Source organism: Gasterosteus aculeatus, chromosome 14 (assembly GCF_964276395.1).
Source record: "Gasterosteus aculeatus chromosome 14, fGasAcu3.hap1.1, whole genome shotgun sequence".
In the NCBI taxonomy this organism is placed as follows: Eukaryota; Metazoa; Chordata; class Actinopteri; order Perciformes; family Gasterosteidae; genus Gasterosteus; species Gasterosteus aculeatus.
In genome coordinates this window covers 1,383,567-1,400,778 of record NC_135702.1, presented here as the reverse complement: position 1 = coordinate 1,400,778, position 17,212 = coordinate 1,383,567, and the positions used below count along the sequence as shown (strand labels likewise).

The 17,212-nt window shown below is 43.9% G+C and overlaps 1 protein-coding gene and 1 long non-coding RNA gene across 2 annotated transcripts in view; one reads left to right on the top strand and one right to left on the bottom strand.

The window, feature by feature from the left end:
- LOC120815181 (NACHT, LRR and PYD domains-containing protein 3-like) overlaps positions 1 to 17,212 on the bottom strand; it is a 124,668-nt gene that overhangs the window by 59,053 nt on the left and 48,403 nt on the right. Inside the window, exons 6-7 of the mRNA XM_078088640.1 lie at positions 2,218 to 2,499; positions 1,881 to 1,916 (exon numbers count right to left, since the gene is read on the bottom strand). Coding sequence (XP_077944766.1) covers positions 1,881 to 1,916; positions 2,218 to 2,499 — 318 coding nt within the window. The remainder of the gene's footprint in view (positions 1 to 1,880; positions 1,917 to 2,217; positions 2,500 to 17,212) is intronic.
- LOC144388298 (uncharacterized) lies at positions 13,914 to 16,726 on the top strand. The gene is made up of 2 exons (XR_013452610.1): positions 13,914 to 14,052; positions 16,478 to 16,726. It is a non-coding gene; the product is annotated as an uncharacterized LOC144388298 (long non-coding RNA).

The following is a 17,212-nucleotide window of genomic DNA, read 5'->3' as shown; positions in this document are numbered from 1 at the left end:
TTGTTTCTGGTCTGTCTGGTTTCCAGGATGCTGTTTCAATCTGTCTGACCTCATGTTCTTCATTGGCCTCTGCAGTCCCTCCCTCTGTGATGTAGAGCTCTGTGTAGATCTCATTCAGAAGGTTTGTCTTTTCAGCGATCCCCTCAGACATACGCTGGAACTTCTTCTTCAGGTTGGATTTGAGTTCACGTTGACAGTTGGTGATATTCTCTGAATGAACAGAAAAAGACACAAACCAGATAGTGCTTTACTTTAATGGTGTAATATTTCCTTTGGATTAAGCTATTGGTTGTATTTTTCTGCATTCCTATCTGAAGCTACACGAATATTGACTGTGAGAACTTGACAATCGAGAACTATGACTAAAATATCTGAAATCTGATATCTGAAATATGCTGGTCAAAGTATCTCAGTTTTACTTGGTTGTGCTTTTCTGAGTTGATTAAACATGGCATACTTCCAGGGTCCATGTTGTCTGTTTTGCTGGTGCCTGTAGTTAAAAATAAGACTGGTAAATTAACTAGTATAGATAACTATAGACCTATTGCTCTTGCTAGTATACTATCCAAGGTACTAGAAGGGATTCGTATGGATAGTATTGCAGAATACATAGCGTCAACAGATAATAAGTTTGGTTTTAAGAGCAAGCATGGAACTGATCTGTGTATTTATGCACTTAAAGAAATTGTCCATAGGTACAGATGACGCAATAGCACAGTATTTATGTGTTTCCTGGATGCATCAAAGGCTTTTGATCGTATCAATCATGGGAAACTGTTTGGTAAACTACATGAGGTGGGGTTCCCTTTTACCTAATTAGGATACTGCAGTTCTGGTACTCTCACCAAACTATGCAAGTCAGGTGGGGGACGAATTTGTCAACCCCGTTCTATGTATCCAATGGTGTGCGGCAGGGCGGGATTCTGTCTCCGCTCCTATTCAATCTGTACATGGATGATTTATCTAGGGAGCTAAAGGGCTGTAGAACTGGCTGCTTGGTGGGGGATAGTCTACTTAATCATATGCCTCATGCTGATGATTTGGTGGTACTGTCTCCCTCCAGTGCTGGCCTACAGCAACTTCTTAGAATATGCTCTCAATATGGACTGATGTTTGATATAAAATGTAACTCTATGAAGAGTGTGGTTGTGATTGTCAGAACCAAGGAGGAAATGAAGTGTGTCTATCCTTCTTTCTCATTGGCAGGTGAACCACTAGAAGTTGTAAAGAAAGTCAAATATCTAGGACATGTGATCAGAGATGACCTGTGTGATGATGATGATGATGGTGATGATGTGCAGCGTCAGTGTGTAAAATTGTATGGGCAGGCGAACATGCTGGCACGCACATTTCACATGTGCACTTCTGATGTTAAAATCGCACTTTTCAGAACCTATTGCGCCCCACTGTATACTGCCCACCTGTGGTGTCATTTTAGTAAGTCGAAGATGAAAAAACCTGTGGCTTATAATGATGCACTGAGAATTGTGCGTAAAGTCCCTCGGTGGATGAGTGCCAGTGAAATGTTTGTGTCCAATAAAGTGCCCACTTTTAAAGCTGTTTTAATCAATTGTATGTATAGATTCATGTGCAGATTGACAGGGTCTAAGAATAGGATTGTTGTGTCCTTAGTGGATGTCTCCAAGAGGGACACAAGGTATACATCGTGGTTCTGGAGACATTGGACCCGAAGCCTGTATAAGTTTTTATAAATGATGCCTCGTCTGCATCATTCTTAAATGTTGTTTGTATTGTTGTTTTTTATGTGTATGTATTCTCTATGGACCTCTGTGTCTGGAATAAAGTTGATTGATTGAATATGACCACGGAAATAATAGAACTGTGCAATAATTAGATGGTGGTACAAAAAGTCTCTTCACCTTGACCTCCATCTCCTCCCACAGGATTCGGTTCGCCTGAAACAAGATGTTTTCTGTGTTTACTTTGTGCATTTGTAGAGTGATAATAGCTGGTATATTTAGCCTGTGCTGAAACTAAAATCTACACTTAATAGTGGAATAGTTTCGCTTAATGAGTGAACATCAATTATGAGACTTTATAGTTTACAGCTATACTATAGTTATAGTTTTTAATCCCTAATCCAAGGGTGGTGCCCGGCTGTTATTAACATTTGTTAAGGATGGTATTAACATGAATAATCTGTTGTATCTTTATTATACACATCTGATGTCTTTCTTCCGCTTTTTAACAACTTACCCGTAGGGTTAAAGTTCATTTTGGATAATTTTTCGGCCAGATCGTTCCTTTGAATCTCTTTCAAAACCTCCTCGGCAACCTGAACAGAGTTTGTGCCGTAGTACTGCACCATCAGGTCCACCGTGTTCTCCCTGTTTTTGTTCTCCAGGTCACTGCGTTGGATTGATCCGAGGTGTTCCGGGCTTCGATGGTTCTCCAGGTGCCACTGGAAGAGTTCAAAGTCCTCCTTCTTGAGATCCTTTAGAATTTTGAAGATCTCCTTCTTGACTTTCTCCATCTGGCCTTTTTAAAGACACCCAAATAAACATCATTCACACAGAACAATTACTGATCTGCATTTAAAAAGAAGCGTGTTTTAAAGATGGAGTTTTATCGGTTCATTGGTTTGGATTCACAATCAAATAGAATTCTTCTCTCTCTTTCTAAGCACCTCTGATGAAGTCAGCGTCCTCTTTGTGGACACAAGTTGGATGAATCTGTGAATATTGGGGAAGTGTGAAGGTGGTTCACAGCTTCACCTGCAACAACAGAAATGCCGTGTAATTTGTATTCATCAAACAAACTCAATTCATAATCAAACTAATCATGAAGCAGGAAGTATATGGAGCCAAATCCAGGACAAAGCTTTTGATCTTTCGAAAAAGAGAATTGAAAAAAAACGTATTCAAAATAAAATTAAGATGATTTAGTTCTTATAAAATATTTATTTTCCTTATTTTCTAGATAAATAATTACATTATTTTCTATATATATTTATTTTCATTATTTTCTAGATAAATAATCACATTATTTTATATATATATATATATATATATATATATTTAGGTTCTTTTCATTATTCAGTTGTAGATTTCATATTTTCCGATTCAACTGTTCAATCGTTTTTTCACTGTCAGACTTTTGGCCGTTTCAGCCGTTTGGCTGTTTCACTTGGGTGGAGCTGGTTGAGTTGATCATGTAACAGTTACATTACATGTCATTGAGCGGACGCTTTTGAAATGACCAAGTCAAAATGATCTACCCATTATATTTATTGAGAAATATATTGAGGATTCTTACAACTTATGTTGACGTATAACCACATATGTTGCACAACACAACATAATTCAGAACTGAACAGACTGAACAACCCTTACCCTAACCCTTACAAAATATTTATTTTCATTATTTTCTAGATAAATAATCACATTATTTTCTATATATATTTATTTTCATTCTTTTCTAGATATATAATCACATTATTTTCTATATATATATACATAGATATTTAGGTTCTTTTCATTATTCAGTTGTAGATTTCATATTTTCCGATTCAACTGTTCAATCGTTTTTTCACTGTCAGACTTTTGGTCCTGATAGGGGGCGTGGCATCAACCGAGAGGGGCGTGTCATCATGAGTGACAGCTTAACAAAGAAGGCTGAAAAGGTTGCTCAACCGTGTTGCCTTCAGGAAGCGTAGGCACTGTGGTAATTATGAATCCACACTTTCTATACACCACATTCACGTGATTGGCAGTAAGACAATTTACACCAGTGACAAAGTTCTACTTAGCGAGCTGTTTTAACACGAATCACAGAATAAGAGCAATAAACTCAGATAGTAGCGTTCAACAACCACGATTGAATCTCTGAACCACAGTGAACGCAGCGTAGCATCCATGTGATGGAGTCGGCTCCACCCGATCACGTGAACATGGTGTATAGCGATATAAACACAATCAAACAGGAACAGCTAAACACACACAGTGATGAACCATAAGCATGTGACAGCAGATACGTGTGAGCTTGCTTTCTGAATGTGGACACACGTGAAGGACGTCCAGTCATCCGACAGCTTGTCGCAGAGAGCAGGACGTCTTTGACTGAAGGAACCCACAGTGGATATTTGGAACGGCTAAAACAACTTGAACCCTCTGACTTGAGGTATTTTCCAACATGAGGCAAACCAGTCGTACCAGATGGGTGTGTGTTTGTGTGTTAGTACACGTGTAGATGTGTGTGTGAACGGGTTTTTCTCCATTGTGGGTGTGGTTACGATCAGGAGTCCTGATGTCTGATCTATGAACGGCTTATCTGCACTTCCTCTCCAACAAGTAAAGATAATATATATATATTTACGTAGTAAGGATGTGCATTAGGTGCTATAATGTCTTTGGGGGCACGACTCTGTTTGAAAGGTCGTGTTTCATCAAGATTAGAAATATGAAGCAGTTTGATGTTGATAGAACTAAATAAGTGAATATGGTGACTAAAGGTGTTGATTCATAATTCCAGATTTCATGAAGGCAACGCGGTGAGGAAGGTTTTCAGCCTTCTTTGTTAAGCTGTCAATCATGATGACACGCCCCTTTCAGCTGATGCCACGCCCCCTGAGCCATATCAGGGCCAAAAGTCAAAAACATTTGTATCCAAAAATATCTGAAAAATATAAGACCTTAAAAATAAATAAATAAATATATCGTGCCCCTCCGTCTGCTACCTTCCCCTCTTCAACAGTCAAACACTCTACAAAGTGACTAGATGTGTTCTGTGGAGCAAACAGAGCGTCTGTCAGGTGTGTTTGAAGAACAAAGGCCCAGGTGAGCTCTTGGGTCCCTGCTGGGTCCTAGTGTCCCCCCGTCTGCTACCTTCCCCTCCTCATCAGTAACAGTCCTCACAGACCCCAGATCAGACTGAGCTCCTCTTCTTCATCACAGCGTCATCATTCAGACTAACAGCAGCTTCTCTCTGCCTGCTCACACAGGCGCCATCTTGTTTCCCAGCTTTAAACAATCACACGTTCACAAGCATCAATGATGTCATTAAACCAATCACAGCTGCACTTACTGACCTTGTAGACATGAACTTCCTCAGTGAGCAGCTCTCTTCTGTCCTCAGCAGGTCCGTGTAGAAAAGCAGCTCCGTGCTTCACTTCAGCTTCCATCAGACGGAGTGAAGTGACGCAGCTTGTTGGAGCTTGTTGTCCTTCATCAGAGAGGGTGCGTCCTCACGTCACCATCAAAGTATGCAGTCTGACTGGTGCACGTCCCTCTTTGTCTCCTGGTCTTCTTCTACATGTAGACTAGTAGGGAACACGTGATGAAGCAGAAACCTTTGTAACAAATGTTGTGAAGAGTTCATATTGAATAAAAACATCCACTAAGACAACAGAGTCTGAGCTCAGAGTGTTTTTATTCGCAACCAGTCTCACAGCAAAACGTGTAGCTGTGGAACGTGGTATTGTCACGCTTTCTCTCCAAAATCGTGACATACTACGTTTTATTTGGCCCATTCATTTACATCGCCTTGCAACTACGTCACTAGAAACTAATTAACGGAAGGTCGTCTACGTTCTCTGATAGAAGATTATGAAAATATAACGCAGACTTCTCGCTAGAAATGCCATCGAAATGCACACAAATGCTGATGCTTTCTTAAAATATTGCGTTTTTCACAGATAACAGACAGACAGTCGGCCATTTTCTTTTTTTTGAGCAGTTATTCTTCTCTCCACTTCACGTTGAACCTCTCGGGGCAGAACAACTCGCCCACGTATCAGTGTGAAGCTGCGTGTTGAATCATTTACTGCAGCTTCCTCACAAAGTACATGTTGTTACATGAAGGATTCTACTTCCTCATCACATGGCACCTTCAACCCTCTGGCTCCTACATCTGCTGTGCAAAGGATTGTGGGTAAGAAAAGCCAGTAAAGAAGCCTGCTTGTATGATGTACAATGTGACTGAATGTAGGACACACACACTGCAGCGTCTCTGAGTATGTGTGTGTGTGTGTATGTGTGTGTGTGTGTGTGTATGTGTGTGTGTGTGTGTGTGTGTGTGTGTGTGTGTGTGTGTGTGTGCGTGTGTGTATATGTGGACTTTTAAATACTTCTTAATAACTCTGTTTCACTTGGGTGGAGCTGGTGGAGTTGTTCAGGTAACAGGTGAAGTTGACCTCCACCCACTGAGGTGCTGATGTCATCACCTGATACACTGATGGTTCCTCAGTGATCACCTGACCTTTTTATCCACATGTGGACCAACAAATGTCCCTCTTACCTTGTTTCCTAAATGAACATGTCTTAGAGTCTAAGAGCCTTTTGATGAGTCGGGTATTTTTCTGTCAAAGTTTGACCCCCAAATGTCTCTCTGAAAAAGACAAGAAAGGACACAGAGAAAGGTGACTTGTGGAATTGAATGTTGTGAATTATTTGTTAGTTTTTTTAATTGTTGTGTACACTAGTACACATGTACATAAGTCTACGTATAAGTACTTCTTATATTTCCAAGAAAAGATCAAACTTCATCAAGAAAGACTTTGTTTTCCAGCAAATGAGTCCAAACGTATCGAGTGCAAATAAAACCAATATAAACCACCAAGACGATCAACAAGTAAGAGTCGAGGGTGCGCTGGAATCCGCAAGGTTGGCGGTTCAACCCCGGCTGCTCCATGTCCCATGCTGAAGTGTCCCTGAGCAACACACATGACCCCTAAAAGCCAGGAGTTGAAAATGTAATCGCTTTGGATAAAAGCGTCAGCTAAATGACCTGTAATGAAGCTTCAGCATGTTGAGAGAATAACATTATATTTATTCCACCTTCATCTGCAGCTTGAGTCACTTTATCAGGAATCAGGAAACATTTATTTACAGTAGACAGACAAGACAGCAGTGCACAAGTACTAAAATAAAGTAAAATGAAATGCTAATGCAATAGGTTAGTAAAGTAAGGCTATGGGTTAGTATGAAACAAGGGAATAAAGTTAAACATTTTAAATATTAAAAAAGTTAAAAAGAAAAATATTAAGCATAAAGTGCACTAACAAGTAACAAAGTGACGAGTGACGACAAAGTGATGAATGACAGTTAAAGTGGCATGTGCAGTATGAAGGGGAGTGACCGGTGGAGTTTTATAGTCAGTCAGTGGGGGACCGGCTCTGTTGATGAGCCCGACTGCCGACGGGGAGAAACTGTTGGTGTGGCGGGAGGTCGTAGTCCTGATGGACCTCAACCTCCTGCCAGATGGCAGGGGCACAAACAGGTTTTGTCCGGGGTGAGAGGGGTCGGCTACATTACATTACATTACATGTCATTTAGCTGACGCTTTTATCCAAAGCGACGTACAATAAGTGCATTCAACCATAGGGTACAAACTCAGGAGAACAAGAAACAAGAAAGTGCAATTTCCTCAAATAAGCCAATTTACAATTTGCTATAGATGAGTGACGTTACAAGTACAATTTAAGTGCTACAATTTGTTAGTCTTTAGTCGAGGTAGAGTCTGAAGAGGTGTGTCTTTAGTTTGCGGCGGAAGATGTGAAGGCTCTCTGCGGTCCTGGTGTCATCAGAGAGCTCGTTCCACCATTTCGGCAAAAGGACAGCGAAGAGTCGAGACCTAGTCGAGTGTTTTGCTCTCAGTGAGGGAGGGACGAGCAGTTTATCACATGCAGAGCGGAGAGTGCGGGTCGGGATGTAGGGTTTGACCATGTCCTGGATGTAAGCTGGACCCCATCCATTCACAGCATGGTACGTGAGCACCAATGTTTTGAACTGGATGCGGGCGGCCACCGGTAGCCAGTGAAGAGAGCGGAGGAGTGGAGTAGTGTGGGAGAATTTCGGAAGGTTGAAGACCAGTCGAGCTGCTGCATTCTGAATGAGCTGCAGAGGTTGAATGGCGGTGGCAGGGAGACCAGCCAGGAGGGAGTTGCAGTAGTCCAGGCGGGAGATGACAAGAGCCTGAATCAGTACCTGCGCTGCTTTCTGAGTGAGAAGAGGACGTATTCTCCTGATGTTGTAGAGCGTGTATCTACAGGATCGCGTTGTCGCGGCGATGTTGGGAGTCAGGGAGAGTTGGCTGTCGAGTGTGACGCCGAGGTTCTTAGCGGTCGAGGTGGGCGTTAACACAGAGTTCCCAAAGTTGACTGTCAGGTCCTGGGTAAGCGAATCTTTTCCGGGAAAGAAAAGTAGTTCAGTCTTGTCGGGGTTGATTTTCAGATGGTGGGCGGACATCCACTGAGAGATGTCAGTTAGACAGGCAGAGATCCGAGCCGCCACCTGGGTGTCCGAGTGAGGGAAGGAGAGAATTAGTTGTGTGTCATCGGCATAGCTGTGGTAAGAGAAGCCGAGCGAATGACAGCGCCAAGAGAGTTGGTGTGAAGCAAAAACAGGAGGGGACCCAGCACGGAACCCTGAGGAACTCCAGTAGTAAGAGGACAAGGTTCCGACACAGATCCTCGCCAGGTTACCCGGTAGGTGCGACCATCAAGGTATGACGAGAGAAGGGAGAGAGCAGAGCCTGTGACACCAAGTTCCTGAAGGGAGGAAATAAGGATCTGGTGGTTGACCGTGTCAAATGCAGCAGAGAGGTCCAGAAGGATGAGGAACGGAAGAAGGTCAGGTGCGATAGATTGTAGAAGATGTGATGAAATGGGGTCAAGAGGGCAGGTGGTCGGACGGGGAGAGGTTACTAGGGTAAGAATTTGGTTAGGAGAGAGGGCGGTGAAAGAGGAAAGTGTGGGCGAAAGAGGTGAGGTCGGTGGGACGCGAGAAGTAGGAGGTGGGTTTGAGAAGGAGGAGCGTATGTCAGCTATTTTCTTGGTGAAGTAGTTGACAAAGTCTCCCGGAAGAAGGGTGGAGGGGGGAGGAGGGGTAGGGGGTTCGAGGAGATTGGAGAAGATCGAGAAGAGTTTTTTGGGGTTAGAGAATGAGGATTCAATTTTGGATTGGTAGAAAGAGCTTTTGGCAGCAGAGATAGAAGCAGAAAACGAGGAGAGGAGAGATTGAAATTCGAGCAGGTCCTCAGGTCGTTTATATTTACGCCATCTCCATTCCGACGCTCGCATGGTGGCTCTCATGGCACGGACCGGTTGAGACAGCCACGGAGCCGGAGGGGATTTGCCAGTCCGTCGTGTCGTAAGAGGGCAGAGAGAGTCTAGAGAGGAGGAAAGAGTTGAGAGGAGAGTCTCTGCAGCAGCGTTCGGATTTAAGAGTGAGAAGGAGTCAGTTGAAGGGAGAGCTGATAGAACAGAGGATGCCAGCGAGGAGGGAGAGAGGGAGCGAATATTGCGACGAGCCGGTATAGAGTTAGTCCATGAGGGAGGTTTGTTAGTTATAGAGAGTGGAAGGGAGTAAGAGATGAAGAAGTGATCAGACACATGAAGTGGAGTTACAGAGAGGTTAGTGGTAGAGCAGTTTCTAGTAAAGATGTAGTCAAGGTGAAATCCACAACCTTCTCCACTGTCTTTAAAGCGTTGAGCTCCAGGTTGTTCTGACTGCACCACGACACCAGATGGTCAGAATCCACCTGTAGGCGGACTCGTCCCCACCAGAGATTAGTCCAATGAGGGTGGTGTCATCCGCAAACTTCAGGAGCTTGTAGGACTGGTGACTGGAGGTGCAGCAGTTGGTGTACAGGGAGAAGAGCAGAGGGGAAAGAACGCAGCCTTGGGGGGAACCGGTGCTGATGGTCCGGGAGGCTGAGACATGTTTCCCCAGCTTCACGTGCTGCTTCCTGTCAGACAGGAAGTCTGTGATCCACTTGCAGGTGGAGTCGGGCGGCGCAGCTGGGAGAGTTTGTCCTGCAGCAGAGACGGGATGATGGTGTTGAGAGCAGAGCTGAAGTCCACAAACAGGATCCTGGCGTAGGTTCCTGGGGAGTCCAGATGCTGGAGGATGTAGTGGAGGGCCATGTTGACAGCATCGTCCACAGACCTGTTGGCTCTGTAGGCGAACTGCAGGGGGTCCAGGAGGGGGTCGGTGAGGGACTTCAGGTGGGTCAGGACTAGCCGTTCAAAAGACTTCATGACTACAGAGGTCAGGGCGACGGGCCTGTAGTCATTGAGTCCTGTGATCCTGGGCTTCTTGGGAACAGGGACGATGGTGGAGGCCTTGAAGCAGGCTGGTACGTGGCAGGTCTCCAGGGAGGTGTTGAAGATGTCAGTGAACACCGGAGACAGCTGGTCAGCACAATGCTTCAGGGTGTGGGGGGAGACGGAGTCCGGACCGGCTGCCTTACGGGGATTTAGTCTTGGTATTAATAAGTATTATTACTTATTATTATTATTACTACTAAGTAATAGTAATACTACGTATTAATATTATACATTTAGAGTTTTACGTATGTTGAGTTGATGAATAACGGGTTTCAACAATGAGACGGTTTTCAATGAGAAAGGTTTCAGCGTATAATAAATAATATGTCTATATATATATATATATAGACAATAAAACGTGTATATGTCTATATGTATATATATATATATAGACATATACACGTTTTATTGTAGAACTTAAATTGTACTTATTGTACTTATCTATAGCAAGTTGTAAATCTGCTTATTTGATGAAATTGCACTTTCTTTTTTCTTGATCTCAAAGTCAAAGTAGCTTTATTGTCAATTTCCTGCATGTCAGACATACAAGGAATCGATAAAAACGTTTCCCACTCTCCCGCGGTGAAACATATAAAGTGCACAGGCACAACAACAGATAAGATAAGACATTTAGACATTTTAGATATACATATAGATAAAAAAAATTTAAAAAAGGAAACGTAAGTGATAAAAGTGCAAGAGACAGTTTTGTTGCAGAGTCCTGAGTGATTTAAGGGGGGGGGGGGGGGGGGGATTTCAGCCCCATGTCAGACTGACGGATATGGCTGGGGGGGTGAGGGGAGAGAATTTAGCTTTCTGACAGCTTGGTGCATGAAGCTGTCTCTGAGTCTGGTGCTGCGGAGGCTCCGATACCTTCTTCCAGAGGGCAGGAGGCTGAACAGACTGTGTGGCTGGTGTCACTCGCAATCGAGGTAGATTTCCGGGTGAGGCGGGTGGTGTATATGTCTTTCAAGGAAGGGAGTGGGAGTGGGGCACCAATGATCTTACCAGCTGTGTTCACGATGCGTTGCAGTGCTTCCCTGCTGCGTTCAGTACAGCTACTGCCCCACGCAGTGATGCAGCTGGACACGATGCTTTCAATGGTGCCCCGGTGGATGACCTGGCTCTGAGGGCTTCGTCTCTGGCCCTCAGCAGCCGATGGACAGCTCCTGTCGGCCATGGCTTCTTGTTAGCCCGAGTGATGATGGTCTTTGTGTGGGTCACATCATCTATGCATTTGCGGATGTAAGAGCAGACGGTGTCTGTAAGCTCCTCGTTGTCTATGTGGTTGTTGTGTGTAGCTGCTTGCTTGAACATGTCCCAGTCTGTTGTCGCAAGACACTCCTGAAGAGCACACATTGATCCATCCGGCCACACGGAAATCTCTTTCCCAAGCGGTTTTTCCACTTTCACCCTGGGCCTGTATGCTGGCATTAGCATGACAGTGATGTGGTGGGAAAGTCCGATGTGGGGGAGGGGGGAGGCCTCGCATGCTCCTTTGCGTGAGGTGTAGACCAAGTCCACGGTGTTTTTCTCCCTTGCTGATGGAGTTTTGGTAGTTACAGTTTTAAGATTAGCATGATTAAAATCTCCGGCGATGATATTCAATCCATCTGGGCGTGCGGTCTGTTGGAGGGATGTATACCGCGATTAGCAAGACCGCAGTAAATTCCCTCGGCAGATAGAAAGGACGGCACTTTGTGATCATGAACTCCGCCAGTGGTGAACAATGTCTGCATACTACCACAGCGTCCTGGCACCACGCATCCCAAACTCCTCCACCGCGTTGTTTACCTCCGTTAACGTGGGCTCTGTCCTCTCCATAGCTATGCTAGCTGCTCAAGATGTACAGCGGAGTCGGGGATGTTGTCGTTTAGCCATGTTTCAGTGAAAACCAGCACACAGCAGTCACTCACTGTCCGATTCGCTGATCTCAGTAGTCGTATGTGGTCCATTTTGTTGTCCAAGGATCGTGCGTTAGCCATGATGATGGATGCTACGGCTGGGCGAGTTGGGCTAGCCGCTAGCCTGGTTCGGATACCTCCGCGCTTGCCCCTCTTCTGCTTCCTCGCACACCGAGTTTGTTTCCTTACTTATTGTAAGTCGCTTTGAGTAAATGACATGTAAAGTACTGTAATAATATAGTATACTGTAGGTACATATATACATGTACTGTATATATACTATTACTAGTATTATACATGAATTATTAATGTTCAAATGTGTTAGTATCTTATTTTATTCTTATATTTTATTTTGTAGGGATGCACCTGTGCTCATGATGATGATTCTGATGCGGTATTGAAATGAGTCATCAACACACGCGTGTACTTCCCCGTCCCTCTGAGACTTCTTGTCATGGAAACTAGATCGTGGTCGTCCACTCGCCCCCCGTGTTTGTGGTGAGGGGGGGGGGGTGTATCTGCGGCCTCAAGAGATGGTTTTAAAGGAATTTTTACGCCTTCTAAGGATTGCTTAACTAATTAACCACAGAGTGACTATAAACATAAACTGCATGGGGGGGGGGGCTCAGTGCGTATGGAAGAAAGAAACACACAGAACCTGCTAGTTGGAAAAAAAGTTGGAGGACAAACCAATTAATATTTATTTTGTTGTCCAACCGTCATTTATTTCTGATCAGGTTCAACTGTGTGTGTATTAGTGTGTGTGTGTGTGTGTGTGTGTGTGTGTGTGTGTGTGTGTGTCTGCAGTGCACCAGTCTCCTGTGTCGACCCAGTGTCTCTCTCCCAGGGATCCCTTCGAGTCCGCCGACGCCACAAGTCCGTCCAGCTATTGTCCCGACTACACCGTCCGAGCCCTCAGCGACCTGCAGCTCATACGGGTGCGTGTGTGTGTGTGCGTGTGTGTATTTGTGTGTGTGTGTGTGTGTGTTCTCAGCCTTTGAGTTCTCAACTCATTCACAGTGTTCATAGTACTTTTTCGTGGTACTTTTCACTAAAGTACAACAATCTAAATACTAGGGCTGCAACAACGAATTGATGAAATCGCTAAAAAATCGATTATCACAACTAATTGCAACTAATTTCATCATGGATTCGTCGTGTCGCGCGGGGCGAAGATAAAAGAGCCGCCAGCAGCTGCTGTGAGTCACGTGACGCAGGCAGAGACGTCGCGTTCAGTCGTCCAACGTGTGCGAACATTTCACACTAAATAAACTAAAGTGTGTCAACGGCAAAATATGCAAAGTCCACGTGACGCGGCACGGAGCAGCACGTTGTCCCGCTTTGACGTGAGGAACGTGAGGAGCCTCCAGCAGGCCACAAGCTAGCGTTAGCTCGCTAACAACAGCAGCAAAGCAGCTAGCGAGACTAAGGCACGTTTTTATTTACTCGCTAATTTTTCAATCTGTTGTCTTGTTTATATTTTGTTCTTTGTCCCATATCGGTTCTTGTTTTCACATTTATTTGTGTGTGTTGTACTTTTTAATGCCATTTTAAATTCATCTCATATTTTTAGCTGTATTTACATGTGGTGTATACATTTACTTAACTTGCACTGACGGTAATAATTTAATGAAGTGAGTGTAGAGAAGAAGTTCTGATTATCCTGTTCAGTTTTCTTGTATTATTCTTCTTCATTATTTATTTATATATATATATATATATATATATATATATATATATATATATATATATATATATATATATATACACACACCAGGTTCCCTTCAGGAAACGTCTCATTTAACAGGAAAACAGAAACACTTTGTTGCTCCTCATTTGTAGCCGATTCTGATTGGTTGAAAAGAGGCGAGTTGTTAAAATGTTGAAGTGGTTTTATATTAGAGTGACATTAATGAACGTGCACTAACCCACTAATCGCTGCACGACGCTGGCAGGTGACTCGTCTCCAGTACCTGAACGCTCTCATGGCGTCGCGGGTCGGTCACAGTCCAGATCCTCCAGAGATTAAGATCCTGCCCAACAGTCAGACCAAGCTGCTCAACGACAGAAACTCACAGCCAGGTACGTTTCTCCACCGTCCTCCTGGAACCAACACCAGCGACAACGTGTCCACCAAACCGCTGTGAATCAGGACGCAGGTCTTTCATTCTACGATTTCCTCTCTTTATAAAGGAAAGCTTAGTGGACTTAAAATATGAAGCGTGCATGTTAGAGAGCTGTCAATCACAGTAAGCCCCGCCCTAAGGCATCACCTGCTTCATGGTCTGTTAGAGAGCTGTCAATCACAGTAAGCCCCGGCCTAAAGCATCACCTGCTTCATGGTCTGTTAGAGAGCTGTCAATCACAGTAAGCCCCGCCCTAAAGCATCACCTGCGTCATGGTCTGTTAGAGAGCTGTCAATCACTTTAAGTCCCGCCCTAAAGCATCACCTGCTTCATGGTCTATTAGAGAGCTGTCAATCACTTTAAGCCCCGCCCTAAAGCATCACCTGCGTCGTGGTCTAATAGAGACCTGTCAATCACAGTAAGCCCCGCCCTAAAGCATCCCCTGCTTCATGGTCTGTTAGAGAGCTGTCAATCACTTTAAGCCCCGCCCTAAAGCATCACCTGTGTCATGGTCTAATAGAGACCTGTCAATCACTTTAAGCCCTGCCCTAAAGCATCCCCTGCTTCATGGTCTGTTAGAGAGCTGTCAATCACTTTAAGCCCCGCCCTAAAGCATCACCTGTGTCATGGTCTAATAGAGACCTGTCAATCACTTTAAGCCCTGCCCTAAAGCGTCCCCTGCTTCATGGTCTGTTAGAGAGCTGTCAATCACTTTAAGCCCCGCCCTAAAGCATCACCTGCTTCATGGTCTCATAGAGACCTGTCAATCACAGTAAGCCCCGCCCTAAAGCATCACCTGCTTCATGGTCTGTTAGAGAGCTGTCAATCACAGTAAGCCCCGCCCTAAAGCATCCCCTGCTTCATGGTCTGTCAGAGAGCTGTCAATCACAGTAAGCCCCTAAAGCATCACCTGCTTCATGGTCTATTAGAGAGCTGGCAATCACTTTAAGCCCCGCCCTAAAGCATCTCCTGCTTCATGGTCTGTCAGAGACCTGTCAATCACAGTAAGCCCCGCCCTAAAGCATCACCTGCGTCATGGTCTAATAGAGAGCAAAGAGGAAGGCGTTGTCTCTCCGTATCATAGCAACCAGATGTAAAACCTTCCTGTAAAAAGCGCTTCGTGGACACAGACTCTTTGTGGATGAATCGCACTCGAGCGTCTTTGTGTTGTTTCCTCGCTGCTCGTCTCCTGATGGCTGAACGATAATAATCTTCCTCTTTCTCTCCCCTCTCTGCTTTCGCACCTCCGTGTCTTCTTCTGTGGTCTCGTCCAGAGTTCCCCGTCAACTTTTCCTTCTTTGATACCATCGAGAATTACTGTTAGTATTTATTCATTTAATGTTTGTTTGTCTGCATGAGGTGAAATGCAGCCGTCTGAGGCGTGACAGCAGACACACACACACACACACACACACTCCGCTGTCCCCCTGTGTGCGTTCCTGTGTGTTCATTTGTGTTTGGTGACGTTTTATTTCCTCTGCTCTTTCCCTGCAATCATCTCCCTTCTCTCCATCAGTTAAAGGTCGTGTCTGATCTGATCCACATGTTTATATCCATGACCTTAAAGGCTGAGACGTGTCCCTCTGGCGTCCACACTGGAGGCTCATGGGCACGAAGGCAGAGACGCGGCCCGAACCTGAGCTGCTAACGGTTCAATCGGCTTGTTTTCAATAGACACAATTTGCTGAAATGCAAATATATAATATATATATGTATTTATATTTGAATCACTAAACAACCTGTTTACGTCCAGTAAAGTGTAGTTCCAAAGCGTAAAGCACCAGACCTCCAAATGAAGTCATAATAGTTGGTTTGAGCTTCTTTTCATGTATCACCAAATATATTTGCAGAAAGTCATACAGAAAAAACCTATTTTCATTCAAACATTAACCTAAAATATATTTCTGAATTAGCACCTCTTTATGTAGTAAAAGCTTGAAGTCTTTGGTTAAATTTAGTGGTCCGATGTTTCGCTGAGTGCAACTCAATGAAAATTAGAGAATTTCTGAAATCTTTATTTAATATAAAAACAGGTTTACGTTTCAGTCTTTATCAAATAAAGCGATCCTACAGAAAGTAGCCTGGAAGTCATTTTACCTTAAGTGGTCAATTCCTTTGTACGGTGTAATATGACATGTTTCTTCCGTTTAATTTCTCATTAAATGTGTAAATATCCCATTAAAGCAGCGTAGTATATAATTAATAATGAGCCCTTTGTTGTAGCTTCAGTTATTAGAACTTTGAGGTTTTCTTCCTCTCGGCTTCTTCTTCGTCTCTCTGGCGCCGCCCTGTTGCCCCCCCCCCCCGCGTGGTGGTGCTCGCCCCGTGATGCCCCCCCCTCACTCACCCCCCCTCTCCCTCTGGTTGGTCGGGTTCCACAGGTGGCAGCAGCGCCCAGGTGAGCTCCACAGAAGAGGAGGCTCATGGGTAATGCGGCGCTCACCTGCTGCAGGAGATTCTTTAACCAATGAATCATTGTGGCTGAAACGTCGTTATTGGACCAAACTGGAGCCAGAGATTTTATTTCTGCTTTAAATTCCTTTTATTTGATTTTATCACAATTATTTTATGCTGTTTTATACACTTTATGTGTAGATGAATGAATATAAATGTATTTTGTTTTATATCAACATGTTTCTCCAGGTTTTATACTAAACTGTGTGTGTGTGTGTGTGTGTGTGTGAACACGCCTCTGAATGAACCCTTTTGTTTGTACATTTATTAACAATGTATAATTTATTATTTTACTGCAACAACACGGTAAAATAAGATCAACTCTAAAGTTTAAAGGAGGCTGAAAGAAGAAGCGACCAGTCGTTTTAATTTGCCGATAACCGTCAAATCGTTTACTTCAGTAAAAGTCAAATGACGGCTCACTAAACCGTACTGCTAGTATTTAAAAGTATTAATACATCAGTGACGTGTTTCATTCATATTCATCCTGCATTCATGTTGCACGTTAACTCCTTCATGTCCTTTTATTTAGCTTCATCTTCATCATTCTATTTGTGATAAACTGAAGGATGAAGTGATGTTTTTTCTGGGCAGGAAGATGAAAAACTAATCTGAGAAGAAACTAAAGCGTCACACGAATATAATAAAAGTCAAATATTTAC